General features: G+C 53.9%; 1 protein-coding gene and 1 long non-coding RNA gene across 2 annotated transcripts in view; one reads left to right on the forward strand and one right to left on the reverse strand.

Moving 5' to 3' along the window:
• The window catches only part of INPP5B (inositol polyphosphate-5-phosphatase B), a 48794-nt gene extending 40838 nt beyond the window's left edge, over positions 1-7956 (reverse strand). Inside the window, 6 exon segments of the mRNA XM_053211697.1 lie at positions 2523-2633; positions 4585-4614; positions 4731-4828; positions 5655-5752; positions 6136-6218; positions 6960-7956. Coding sequence (XP_053067672.1) covers positions 2523-2633; positions 4585-4614; positions 4731-4828; positions 5655-5752; positions 6136-6192 — 394 coding nt within the window. The 5' untranslated portion in view covers positions 6193-6218; positions 6960-7956.
• A 2817-nt stretch (positions 7957-10773) lies between these two features.
• Positions 10774-13976, forward strand: LOC113599419 (uncharacterized). The gene is made up of 2 exons (XR_003420272.2): positions 10774-10875; positions 12699-13976. It is a non-coding gene; the product is annotated as an uncharacterized LOC113599419 (long non-coding RNA).
• The last annotated feature ends 153 nt before the right edge of the window (positions 13977-14129 follow it).

Raw genomic sequence — 14129 nt, forward strand, 5'->3', positions numbered from 1 at the left:
CCCTTTATCTGTAAAAGGCAAGGGTTGGGCTGGTAGGCACCCAAGGCTTCACCAGTGAGAGTCCCCTTCCTACCCAGGCCCCTCCCTGAGGGAGTCCACGTCATGATGACTACTCAGGGAACTTGATTCAGCACAGTGTCCCTGCTGGCTATCCCAGGTGTGGTCTCCAGAAGGCAGAGCAGGTAAAGGGACTGATAGACAGATACGTAAGCCTAAAAGAGCAAAGTCATCCTTGACTCCTCTCTCTCTCCAGACTCACAGCCAGGCACCAAGCTCTGTTCTTCATTTCAACACATATCCATGAAGTGCCTCCTGAGTGCCAGGCACTGTTCGAAACACTGGGGTAAAGTTATGAACACAACCCAAACTCACTGCCCATGTGGTACCTGCATTCTCTTCAGTTCGATCTCCGGTGCACCCTCTCCTCTCCATCCCTAGCCCAAGCCTCAGTTTTTATGCCGGAACCCCTGCAATGCACTCCCGGTGAGCTCCCTGCTCTAGTCTCTCCCCTTTGGAACCAGTTGCTAGAGGAACTTTTCCTTCATGCAAATCCTACCTTGTCATTCCTAGGTTTAAAACTCTTATAGCTCCCCACAAGCTGTAGGGCAAAGTCCAAGGTCTTTGTTGGTTGTTTAAAACCCTTCTTGAGCTGTCTCTGCTGGCCTCGGCTGGCTCAGCTCTCTCCACACCCTCCTATCTCCAAGTTCAATCCCATTCAACAACCTGCTCTTCCTTCTGACAGCTGTCTCCCCCTTGTTGCCTGCCTGGGAAAAACCTTGTTCATCTTTCAGGTCTTGGCTTACATATCACCTCCTCCATGAAGCCTTTCTTCACTGAGCCGTTTCTATGGGATAGGAAACACTTTTGTAAAAGATTCTGCATCAAAACACAAGAGCAAGGGGCGCCTGGGTGGTTCAGTCAGTTGAGCATCCAACTCTTGATTTCGGTTCAGGTTGAGATCTCACGGTTCGTGGGTTCAAGCCCCATATCAGGCTTCATGCTGGTAGTGTGGAGCTTGCTTGGGATTCTCTTTCTCCCTCTCTTTCTCTCTCTGTCCCCCCCTCCCTTCTCTAAAAATAAATAAATAAACTTAAAAAATGTTTTCACAGCATTAAACACACACACACACACACACACACACACACACACACACACACACACGAGCTCAACTCTTCTGGAGGACACTATGTAGTCCTGCCTAATCCTGGCTCCATAGTTTACCAGCTGTGTACTCAGGCAAGACACTTAGCCTCCCCGAGCCTCAGTTTCCTTGTCTGTAAAATGGAGACATTGCTAATACCAACCTTGTAAGGTATGGTAAGGAAAATAAGATAATGTGCAAAAAGTTCTTAGAACAGCATCTAACACACACTGAGTCAACAATGAATGTTAGCTAAGTTAAGGGTCCTCTTGTACAGAAGGAAGAAACAGGTTTTGAGCTTCTAGTATGTGCTGGGCACTTTCACATGTATTCTCCCATTGAATTCTCACTACTCCATGAGGAAGATATTCTTTACAAGTCTACAAAACCAAGGTTCAGAGAGGTGAGGTGGTTTGTCCCAAGACACATCATCAGCAAAGATAGGTTTCAAATGCAAGGGGCTGTGCAGCTTAAAAGTCCATGTTCTTTGCTGTTATTACTATTATTACCCCTCTTACATCTAATAATAATAATCATAAATTGAGTTATCCTTATTAGTTGAACCTTTGGAGACAAATTTCCCCCTGTTTGTAGAATAAACTTCAAACCCCTTAACCAGGCATTCAAGGGTCTGTAATCTTGTTTCTACTTCCTTATCCCACATACCCCAGCTTACATCCAAAGCCAGTCCCCTTTCTGGCATACCAGGCAAATTAAGTTGGAGCCCCCCAGACATTTAGACCACGATAGAAGGGAAGCCCCCACCCCCCGCCGTCATTCCTACAGAGACAAGATGTTAGCTGGAAAGGAAACAAATAATGGTGTTAGGTATACACCTAAGCCCAGTACCTGGTGACTGAGATTTACATGTTCTGTGGCTAATTCTCTGCTCTGTACAAACTCTCCTTTACCTGCCTGGCTGAAATCCTGATCTATACAAGTTCTGCCCCAGAGGCCACTAACCTCTCATTGCTAAGCCAAAACTAGACCATTTCCTCAGCTGCCGTGGGAGACAGAGCAAGGTTCAAGAGCAGATGAGCCCATATGCCCAGCTGTGGTTGCCAGAGAGACGGAAGATAGGCCTCTAGGAGTTGCTGACCCTGCTAACTTGTAAAAGATTCTGCATCAGAATCACAGCCCACCCAGCCTAGAGCCGGGAAGACAAAGTGGGCTCCGCTCAGGTTTAGAAATGGGAAGCCAGAAATGCAAACCCATGGTTGGCTCATGGCCTGAGGGCACTGTGGCCTCAGGCCAGCAGCATTGAGAGGGCACAGAAACTGTGGAGCGTGAGTCCAAAGGATGGAAAGTCAACTGGCAGTGGGTAGGTCAGTGCCCAGCCATACCCCCCGCCCCACCCCAGAGAGCCTGGAGTCTTACCTACCTGGACAGGCGCTGGCAACTTCTTGGAGGAACATCCTGGTGTGTGAACCAAAAGGTAGCTGGAATATGAGGCTGAGCTCTGCGGTGTCCAGCTGGACAGTCACATCTGAGCCTGCACAGAGGAGGTGGGAATTGAGCCCTTGGCCTCCAGAACTACCAAGGCTGGCATCCCCAGAATGGAGAATCAGCAGCCCAAGATCCCAAAGCCCTGTTAGCCCTTAAGCAGTTCACTAAAGGCTGCTGCTGGGTGGTAAAGAAACCTCTACACCCTCAGCTCCAAATTAACATCCTCCCCACTCCGCAGGGGGGGCACAGATCAGGGCTCTAACAGCCAGTAAGCCTCCCCACAAGAGTGCTAGATAGCGCTGGACGGGGACAAGTTCTCTGACCTGTTGTCTACCCATCCCTGAGCAGAAGGGAATTTGCACATAGAAGCAGACGAGAGGGGCTGTCTGGGTCTAGCTGACTACGTCAGGTATGTGCTGGGTACTGGGAATACCATGGCAAGGGGAATGGACACAGCCTGTCTGCAAGGAGCTAGACTGTGGAGGGTGTCCTGCTCATCGCAGAACCCCCCAGCACCCTGTAGGCTCATGGTGAGCACCCACAAATGCACTCAACTAATGAATGAGCAGGAGCAATCTAGCAGAGTGATCAAGACTGTGGGCTCTACAGTCTGGACTCTGAGTGTGAATCCCGGTTCCACCACTTACTAAGTTAGTTCATTTCTCTAGGCTTCAGTTACCTTGTCCACAAAATGGGGATGGGAAAACAGTGACGGCTTCATGGAGTTGTGGTGGGGAAGCATCGTATGGTGTACGTAAAGCTCTTAACATAGTGCCTGACACAAGATACTCATTGACTGAATATTCATTTCTGTTGTAACCCTACGGCTCTGCTACAGTCTAGCAGAGAAGGCAAGCATTAAATAGGTCACTACAAATAATTAAATCACTGAAGGTGGCAAGGGCACCTGGGTGGCTCTGTCAGTTGTACATCCAGCTCTTGGTTTCCGCTCGGGTCATGACCTCCCAGTTTGTGAGTTCGAGCCCTGTGTCGGGCTCTGCACTTAAGTGTGGAGCCTGCTTGGGATTCTCTCTCTCCCTCGCTCTCTGCCCCTCCCCCACTCACTCTGTCTCTGTCTCTGTCTCTCTCAAAATAAATAATCTTAAAAAAGAAACTTTAGGGGTGCCCGCGTGGCTCAGTCAGTTAAGCGTCCGACTTTGGCTCAGGTCCCAATCTCACAGCTCGTGAGTTAGAGCCCCGTGTCGGGTTCTCCACTGACAGCTTAGAGCCTGCTTTGGATTCTCTGTCTCCCTCTTTTCTCTCTGTCCCTCCCCCTCTTGTGAGCACGCGCGCTCTCTGTCTCTCAAAAATAGATTAAAAAATCTTCTTTTAGGGGCGCCCAGGTGGCTCAGTCGATTGAGCGTCCGACTTCGGCTCAGGTCATGATCTCACGGTCCGTGAGTTCGAGCCCCGCATCAGGCTCTGTGCTGACAGCTCAGAGCCTGGAGCCTGCTTCAGATTCTGTGTCTCCCTCTCTCTCTGACCCTCCCCCTGTTCATGCTCTGCCTCTCTCTGTCTCAAAAATAAATAAACATTAAAAAAAATTAAAAATAATCTTCTTTTAATTTAAAAAGACTTAAAAAAAAATCACTGTGGGTGACAGAGAGCCGTCAAGGATGAGAAAAAGGAATGTGTATCTTCGAGGCACAACTTCGGGAGGCTCAACTAAAGCTTCCTGGAAGAAGTAAAGTGTGAACTGAAGCCCCGAAGGATGGGTTGGCTAAGTGAAAAGAGGTGTGGGGGGCTCTCAGAAAGAGGGAGCAACTTGTGCAGGGGCTCCGTGGCGGGATCATGTCATGCTGGAAGGTGATGGAAGCAATCCAGAAGATTCCAAGCACAGCAAGCAAGGAGGGGGGGGGATGGGCGGGCCTGATCCTACAGCGTTTTGCTTGCCATGGTAAGGACATCAGAGAGTGTTCCTCACACCATTCTCTCAGTGGATCCCGCCTTAACTGCCCTCGGCCCTAACTGCCACTCACGCTGAAAAGACCACTCACCAAGAATGTAGAGTTCACCATCCAGGGACACTGTGGGGAGGGAAATGAAAATGGCTTTAGCAACTGAGCACTCCAGCCCCTACCAGGGCAGAAATGACCCGGGGGCCCAGAGGAGAGGGACTCACACCACCCAGCCCCTGTGGCACCTTCTTCCAGCGTGAAATCCCGTGAGACCGGCACTATCTGGTCCAAAGAGACATCGTCCCCGGTAATGGCCATCCTCCGGTGCGTGTACAGGAAGAGACTAAGGGCAGGAAGCAGAGGTGAAGACAGGGCCCACCGGCCGCCCCTCAGGCTCATCGTGGAGGCCTTGGCCAAGTGCTCACACTCCCTCCTTGGTCCCTAGGATCGTGCTGGTGGTGCCCTGCTCTGCACAATCCTTGTGCCTTCTCTGTCCACGGTGCCCATCAGAGACTGCCGTTCTACAGATAGGTCATCAAAGCTGAACTTGGCTCATTTTGGGGTGCCTCTGCTTTGTCAGTGAAACACATGTGTGATCTATCTGTAGCGTGTGACAGCAACACCATAACCTCAGCCACCCCTTCCCTCTCTGACCACAGTTTTGCTATCTGTAAAGTCAGGGTGGTAGGTTAGAAAATGTCGAGTGCCCCTCCCCCATCCCCTCAGCTCTGAGATCCTGAGGTTCACTTTTTGTCTTTGAGACCTTCGACAAGCATTTGTCAGTCTCTCTCCTTCTGTGTAATATGTGGGCATCGCTGGCAACATGTATTGGGTACAGGGGAGTAAAACAACTCGCTCACGATCACGTGGGTCAGAGGCAATAATGCCTGGATTTGAACCCAGGCAGACAGGCCATGCAACTCAAGATCTGGACCAGAACATTCAGCTGTCTCTGCTTGACAAGTTTCTCCAACAGATTTTGAGGATTAAGTGAGCCCAATACACAGGAAGGGCTTAGAATACAGTGTTCAAAACATATGAGTGATCATTATTCTAATTAATCTAGAAGACTTGGGCTCTGCCCCAGAGGGATGGCTGAAGCCCAGCTGGAGGATACAGTGAAGAATAACCCCATGGCCCAACAGGCAAGGACCAAACCCCCCACTCACGCATGTTCCTGACCACCATGTTTCAGGCGGTGGCGCACGAGTCCCAGGAGACGGCTCTGCCTGCTGTCTCCCTCACACAGCACACCTTGAACTGCCTGCTGCTCGGGGTCAAGGAAAAACCAAAACGAAACCGGAGGCCAGGCCTCTGCCAACCCAGCCCAGCCCACCTTCCCTGCCCTTCCCTTGCTCACCCAGATGCACTGTGTGACCTTAGGCAAGTCACTTCACCTCTCTGACCCTTCCTTATCTGTGAAATGGGGATAATAACCTCCAACGTCACAGCGGGTTGGGAGGATGACAGAGTATTTAAAGCACCGGGAGGAGTCCGATACTGAGCAAGCACGTAGTAAATACTAGCTTCCTTCTTTCCCAAAGGCACAGAGCAAGGGAGGAAAGCAGACAGGCACATAGACACGGTCCGGTCCACCTCCCAGAGTGAGGGCAGGCGCCGGGGCTGGGAGCTCAGTGCTGGCAAGGATATGATGATGCAATATTCCCCCTCAGCCAGGGTCTCCTGGATAGCCACAGACTGGTCCATGCTGGTCCCTGCTGAGCAGACACGCCCTGGGGAGAGGGCAAATGGGAGCCCCCTTAGGTCAACAAGTTACCCAGGAGGTGATGGAGCTGCCTCAGAGGGCTGAGGGGCAGGGAGGAGAGCCCTTGTACAGAGAGAAGTTAGAGGAGGCCTGACCCTCCCCTTCCTCCTCCTTAGATGGGCCCTTTAGTTTCTAGGGAGAGGGGCCATCCCTTTGCCCCTGGTGGGATGTACAGTTTGTTGCACCACCCTTTGGAAGGGCGGCCGGTTGTTTCTGAGCGGGGTCTGGTCTATTTGTTGGAAGGCGGGTGCCTTGTCCCACTACTGGAGAGGGAGGCATGGTCCCACGGCTCCCGGGATAGGGCTCTGCCTCCCTTTTGGGGGAGCAGTATTAGCCCTGCTGGCACCTCTTTGGAGGGTGTCGGTGGTGCGTCTGCATGGATTTGGGGGGAAATGTCCTGTTCTTCTTGGGAAGGGAAGGGAAGGGAAGGGAAGGGAAGGGAAGGGAAAGGAAGGGAGGGCCTCATCCTGGACAAGGACCCCAGTCCCGTTCCTCTTTCCCTAGAGACAGGAAAACACATCGCATTGCTCTTTGGCCCTCATCCCCGCCCAGCAGGCCTGATTGCATCAGCCACAAGCCAGGGGGTGTCCAGTTTTGACAGCTGCAGGACCAGGGTCTCAGCCCTCAGTCTGCCCACTCCCGCCTGCCCAGCCCGGCCCTGGCTTCCCTGCTCCGCACCTGCTCCCAGCCCCCTGCCACTGCCGCCTACCTCCTGAGCTGTCACCGCTGAGGACCTGAGGACGTAGGACACCGTGGCCCTGGCCGGCTAGTGACTACGTTTCCCAGGAGCCTGTGCGCCACACGCTGGTCAGCCAGCCTGCAAGTCCCAGCATGCCCGCACCAATCACGGGGGCGCTGGGGGGGCTCGCCGCCTCCATTAACTCCTTAGGTCCTGGGGTACTCTGAGCTCCCCCTTCCTGATGACTGCTCTAACCGTCACCCCAGCCCTCCAAGTCATGGGGCCAGAGCTCCCCGCCTAGCATCCTGAAGGAAGATGGCCATGTCTGCCTTACAGGGAAAAAAATAATGCATTTTCATTTTCTCCTCTATTCCAGCCTCAACTCCTTTCATCCAGGCTGGCCCGCTCTGGCCTCTACTGGAACTCTTTCTCCCCAGATAACTACACTGACAACTTTGGGGTCCTCCCATTCAGTGGGGGGTCAGGAGGGAAGTTCTGTTTTTCCAGATGAACGCTAGCCTCTCCTTGGGATTAGTGCTGAAGCCCTGCCCCCTTGGAGGGCACCAAGTTCAGGCTGAGGCCCTGGGAAGGAGAAGTGAGGATCCTGGAGCCCATGCCATGGACCTGATAAATCCCTCTCACTAAAGATACAGCTGTAGGAGTCAGAGCTGGGGGTGGGACTGGGGGCTTGCAGGGCCTCCAGAGTCTCCCTAGATGCTGCTCCCCAGTTCTTCTGGGCCCAGCTAGGGGAGCAGGAAGGGAGCAGGGCAGAGTGGAGGAACAGCAGCATGGCCACAGCCGTGGCCCCGTGGAGGGGCCCTCCTAGTGACCCTTGTGGCAACCCGGTTGAAGTGAAGATTCCCATCCAGCTGGAGAAGCTGAGGTTTGGCAGGACTCCTGGTAGCAGGGCTGAGCCACTGTCCCGCGACAGCCAGGGGTCCCTGCCACGTAGGCCTGCAACAAAGCCTGAGCTGGACCAGTTCAGCTGCAAGAAGAAATGGGACCATCCATACTCTGCTTGCCCCTCCCCGCCACTCACCGAGGCAGGAAGTGTAAAGTGGGCCATGGGCTGAGCTGAACCTCCCTGGACCCCCAGCTCCCTCTCCACGAGCTCAGCCGGTCAGTCCCCAGAGAACATATGGGGTGATCAGAAACGAGGAAGCATGTCATGGAGACTTGGAAGATCCCAGCTGCCACCCTGGATCTGGTATGATGTAGAGCTGAGAGGGTCAAGCATGCTGGGCCCCAGGCAGCCGGGCTCCGGCCAGGTCTAGCTCTGGCCAGTTTTGGCTGCTTGACCCACTGTGCCCCAGCGGGAGATGAAAGGCCTGTAGTTCTGAGGAAGGACAGCACTCCAAGGGCCCACCTCACAGGAGTCCCAGCCCTCAGGGCACAGCTTCCTGCCCTCTGAAGCAGTCACCACCTTGGCAGGAGAAGTTCGCACAGATTTTCCCCTGTAAGAGAAAGTGGAGGGAAGGCTCTGCTCAGACTGGATGTAGAGCGAACGCTGGACGGAGGCAGGGCTGAAGCCCCATGTGGCTGTCCCACTGCCCCCAGCCCTGTTCCTGCTTCTGCCTTCCGGAGCAGGCAGGTGGGAAGCAGACACTCACGTTTCCCGTGGGGGATGGCTCCTTGGTGGTCACCAGGAGCTAAGTGGGAAGCAGCTAGTCCTCTGCTACGTCAGGTGGCCTAGGCCTGGGAGCAGAGCTGGGCTGCCTGGGGAAGTGCTGTGACACTCCGCTGCAGGGTGGGGTGGGGGGAGGTAACCCCTCTGCAGAGTCCCAGCCCCCATCCCAGAAAGGGCTTTGTGTGTGGGGACAGTCACGACCTGAAACTGCGACAGTGCTGCCACCCGGGACAAGCAGAGGAGCTTTGCTGGGCCTCCACGGAGACTGGAGAAAGGGGAGAGCTGGTAGGGAGAAGGGGGAGGGGAGAACTGGGAGGGGGAGGCTGGTGGGGTTGGGGCGCCGAAGGTACAAAGCTCAGACTCAGGGAGTGATGAGGAGGGTGGATCTCAAACGTAAGGGTCAGCCTGACAAGGTAGAGAGGTTAGGGTGTGGCTAGAGGCTGAGGGTTGGTAAAAACTGAGCTCAGATTTGAGGGCCTTCCAAAGAGTGGGGTTCACAAGGGATACAGGAGCGCTGATCCATAGGGGCACTTGTACCCCCATGTTTATAGCAGCACTTTCAACAATAGCCAAATTATGGAAGGAGCCTAAATGGCCATCAACAGATGAATGGATAAAGAAGATGTGGTTTATATATACAATGGAATACTACTTGGCAATGAGAAAGAATGAAATCTGGCCATTTGTAGCAATGTGGATGGAACTGGAGGGTATTATGCTAAGTGAAATAAGTCAGGCAGAGAAAAACAGGCACCATATGTTTTCACTCATATGTGGATCCTGAGAAACTCAACAGAAGACCAGGGGGAGGGGAAGGGGGAAAAAAAATTACAGAGAGGGAGGGAGGCAGACCATAAAAGATTCTTAAATACTGAGAACAAACTAAGGATTGATGGGGAGTGGGGGCAGAGGGGAAAGTGGGTGATGGGCATTGAGGAGGGCACATGTTGGGGTGAGCACTGGGTGTTGTATGGAAACCAATTTGACAATAAATTACATATAAAAAACCCAACAACTAAGAGTGGGGTTCAGAGTTGGGTGTTAGTGGGTGGGCAAGGCTCAGGGCTGGGGAGTGGCGGGGTGGGGCTCACAGCTCACATGGGTGATGGGAGAAGCCAGAGTAGGGGCCTTGGAGGAGGGGCTCTGGCCCCACGCTGGCGGGGCTGCTCACCAGAGCCCAGTTCATTCAGGGCCTAGCAGAGTGAGCCGCCACTGCAGCCCCGAGGACAGCGGGGGCCTGGGCTGGGACTGGTTTCATCTCCCCTGGGCCACGTAGCAGGAAGCACCGAGTTGAATCAGCTGGAAGAAGAGCATGCCGGGAGTCCAGGAGGAGCGGGGACAGCCAGTCCTGGGCCAGGCTCAGCCCCCTGCCCCAATCCCAACCAGTGGCTCCTTTCCCTCCTGCTCGGCATCTCTCTCGCAGCAGCTTACTGCATGCAGTGTAAGCAACCCTCCCTCCTCCCACAGCAGCCCCATCCCATGCCTCACCTCACGGTGGTGTTCCCCAGGCCTCCGGGTAGCACATCTCTCAGAAGCAGTAGGAGCTGTGTCATATCTGCAGACAGCTTGGAACACTGTGGCTCCTTTCCCATGGGGTGAAGGCACCAGGGGGCTCTCTCCTCCTTCGTGTGCTGCTCACCTGGACAGGAGCAGGGGTCAACTGACTGCTCGCCAGATTCTGGGCGACCAGTAAGACCAGCAGAAGGACTGGTACGAGGAAAAGGAGAGAGGGGACCACTGCAGGGAACAACCAGATCAAGGGTTACAGGTCAAGGAAAGGTCAAGTGAAAGAGGTCGTGAGGTCAGGGAAGAGAAGGGGCAGTCCCAGGGTCCAGCAACAGTCATGAGTTAGGGATGGTCACAGAGTCCAGGAAGGGCTGGGGTCCCTGGGCTGGGGACAGCTACCTCTGAGCAAAGCAACTCCATGACTACTGTTGGCCACAGATATCTTCTACTGAGGTCCCGCAGGGGCCAGAGAGAGTGAAGGACCCAGTTGAGGACTGCAAAGAGAGATCCCCATCATTGCCTTCCGCAGGTGAATAAACTGAGGCTGGGGAGCAGGAGAGGTCAACCTCTACGGAAAAAGGGACCAAGGGGCTGAATTTTTGCTTCCCGTAAGCCCTACAGTCAGAGTGACACTAAGGCAAGCACAAAGGGGCCTGGAGCCTAGTAACAGCCCCTCTGAGAGTGAATGTTGTTGTCGGCATGGCAACAGCAGCATCCCAGGCCCAAGGGGAGACAGAACCAGAGCAGGTGTAATGACAGGGAAGAGACATCTGGTGCCTCTGATCGGGCTTCATTTGTGTCCAACATCAGAAGGTGCTGGGGGGAGATGCGCTTTCTCAGAACCCAGGGCAGAGAAACCCCAGGTCACAGAGAGGGCCCCAAATCAGGGCACACCTTGTCCGGGTTCTTCAGGGTTCGGATCCCACCCTGTTTCTAAACCAGATCTGGGCCAAGGGCAGGAGGTAGGTCTTAGACACTGGAGATCTGGATCCTGGCTCTGCTTCCCCCAGTACTGAAAGATTAGACCTGGAAGAGTGTGCTAAGCCCAGTTCGGGTGTTTGCATGCAAGGCAGAAAACTGCTGCAGGTGAGGGGTGGGGGGCGTTATTTCCATCTTCTCCCCCAGCCCCGTGTTCCCGAGGCTCACAGGACACGCTTCCCTGACCTCATTCTTCCTTCAGCACTTCCATCTGTCTCTTTCCAGGGAAAGCCTGGAGCTAGAGCCCCTCTCAGCTGGGGCCTTCCGGGCAGGGGTCTTGAATACACATCTGGGGCAGTGCTCACGATCCAGGGTGCTGAGGTGAAGCAGGATAGGATCTCCTGGCAATAGAGGTCACTTCTCTCTCTACCCTCACCTCTTCTAATTTTTTAAAAAATGTTTGTTACTTTATCTATTTATTTTTGAGAGAGACTTTAAGCGGGGGAGGGGCAGAGAGAGAGAGGAAGACAGAGAATCCGAAGCAGGCTCCATGCTATCAGCACAGAGCCTGATGCTGGGCTTGAACTCACGAACCATGAGATCATGACCTGAGCCGAAGTCAGACGCTTAACCAACTGAGGCACCCAGGTGCCCCTGTCTTCTTTTTGCAAGTAATCTCTACTGCCAATGTGGGGCTCAAACTCAAGACCTTGAGATCAAGAGTCGCATGTTCTAGCGATGGAGCCAGCCAAGCACCCCTCCCCTCACCCCTTCCCAGCAGGTGTCCCCATGCCTCTCCCTCCCCTCCAACACCACAAGTGGGAAGCGGTTCTCCCAACAGCACCCCTGCAAGGGGATCTCAGCTTCCAAAGGTGAAGAGAAGGGCCCAGAGGCTCTACACAGATGTCTGTGTCCATGTGAAAGGAAGGGCCCAGGCATCCCGCACAGGCCTCTTTTCCTCCTCCCTGGGTTGGGTGGATGAGGCTGGAGGGACAGCCTGAGTGTGAGCTGGCCAGACACAGCAGAATCAGAAAGCCTGGCCGATAACCTCCTAATCTGCATTACTTTTGGCTTTGGTTTGTGCAACTCCCTATGGCTAGATAGAATATTCCTAATGATTCCCTGTGCCCCAGCCTCTCCCAGACATAGACCTACCTGCACACCCGAAGCTATGGAGGGCAGTGAACACGTGTGCATACGATGCAGCCCCTGGAATCACTGGTCAGCTCTGGGAATTCCTTCTGACGTTACTGCCGGGGGATGGGGGCGGGACACACAGGGGCCACAGGCAGAAGGGAGCACAAGCCAAATGCTGTCCAGACTGTAGCTGGAGGGAGAAATTAAAGCCAATTGGTAGCTTGGGCAGAGCAAAGGACCCCTGTCCCAAGGTCCCACTGGGACATGCCTACTTGTGTAGAGGAGAAACCTGGAAGGTAGAGAGGGCTCTTAGGAGTGACAGGAGGGCAGGGAGGCCCATGTCCTTCCAGAACCCACCTGGAATGGGAGAAATCTGGCTGGCTGGTGGTGGAAAGGGTGGTGTGCGGGAAGAGGCTGCGGGTCCATTCTTACCGTGAGAACTCGGGAGGTGAAGCTGCTGGCAGGATCTGAACAATGAGGGGGAGCCATCATCCCAAGGACAGATTAAATAATGCAGAGGGAGGAGAAAAACCCCAGGAACCTTGCCCCTCACTCCTCTAACACACTGGTTACATTTTTAGGGTGCTCTCTTTGTAAAGCCTGCCAGGACAAGTTGACCCCAGCGAGAGGAACAGAAGACAACTGGAGGAAAGGGATGGCCCGTTGGGGCTGGACACAGACCGACTGGCTTTCCTCTGAGGTGGGAGTGAAGAGACTCCTGTTTCTGGGAGTTTCATCCCAGGATCAGCCACTGGGTTCGGCAGCACCTGTCTGGGGGGCAAGCCCGGAACGAGTCTCCAGCCTGACCTTCTCTGATGAGCAGCCTGCCTCCTTAAAGAGGGAGTTGAGTCACCTGTTCTCAGCAGGAAGTGCCCTGGTAGAGGTTCAGACTCCACGTCTAAGGGAGAGATTCTCATAAGACTCGGGAACCAAGAATGGGATTCCGGGCATTCGTGAACCCTTGAGATGTTGTGTAAAATTACCTATGCACATGTATTTTCCTAGAGAGTCCACAGTTTTTATCTTCGTATTTCGGAAGGAATCTATGATCCTGGAAAGATTAAGGACTACTGGTGTAAGCCAAGAGGGAGCAACCATGCTCCTTCCCGAGCCTGGTCAGGGAGCTGAGATGAAGTCCAGATTCCAGGGAGTTCCCTGTGGGAGAACCACTTCTGATGGTTTGTGCTAATAGCTCTGTGCCCTTGGGGCTGGAGGTCGGCTGTAGGGCTTTCTCCCTGTCCAGGAGGCTGTTATTGGGTCTCCGTACCTCTGGTTCTGCTCCCGTTCATGGTCTCACCTTCACCTAATTCTCAAGGTTTATAAACCTAGCTGGGACACAGAAGGCGCTAAAAATATGTGTTTGGCTGAAAGAAGAAAAGAATCCTTTGCTGCCGTGACAGGGAAGCGGCACATTTCTGTCAAGGCCTCTCTGGTGCAATTTGCATAAGGACCGAAGTCACCTAGGCAAAGGTGATAGCAGGACTCCCCAGGACCTGGCCCCACCTCCCCCCCCACACGGTAAAATACAGGTTGTACTGACCCTGGAATCCAGGTACCCATTCCTAAAGAGGAGGCTCTGAGGGATGTGACAGTTGAAATGCAGCAGGTATATCCCCTGGGGGAACCCAGTGCTGCTGTTGCTCCAGCGGGAAGGCTGGAGGGACGGTCCCACCTGTTTCCCAGTGCCAAGGTTTTGTTTAACTCCCTTCCCAAACGGCAATGTCTGCTTGCACTTTGGGCCGGTTTTCAGTATTCGAGGTTTCTAGCTGCTCGATTAGGTTTAATTACCATGCATTCTGCTTCAGCAGCTCGAGCCCTGGAGAGGCTGTCTGGCTCAGGTTCTAAGCAACAAAGGAACGCGTGAGGACTTGCCTGAAGAGACAGTTGAATCAGGAAGGACAACACCAACCCAGAGCAACAGGTCAGGTCTCAGGGGCAGGGGCGGTGAAACCCTATTGCCGTGGAGAGGACGAGGGCAACAGAGGAGTGTGACAGGAAGGGCCAGTTCTGGA

The sequence above is a fragment of the Acinonyx jubatus genome, chromosome C1 (assembly GCF_027475565.1).
Source record: "Acinonyx jubatus isolate Ajub_Pintada_27869175 chromosome C1, VMU_Ajub_asm_v1.0, whole genome shotgun sequence".
NCBI lineage: Eukaryota > Metazoa > Chordata > Mammalia > Carnivora > Felidae > Acinonyx > Acinonyx jubatus.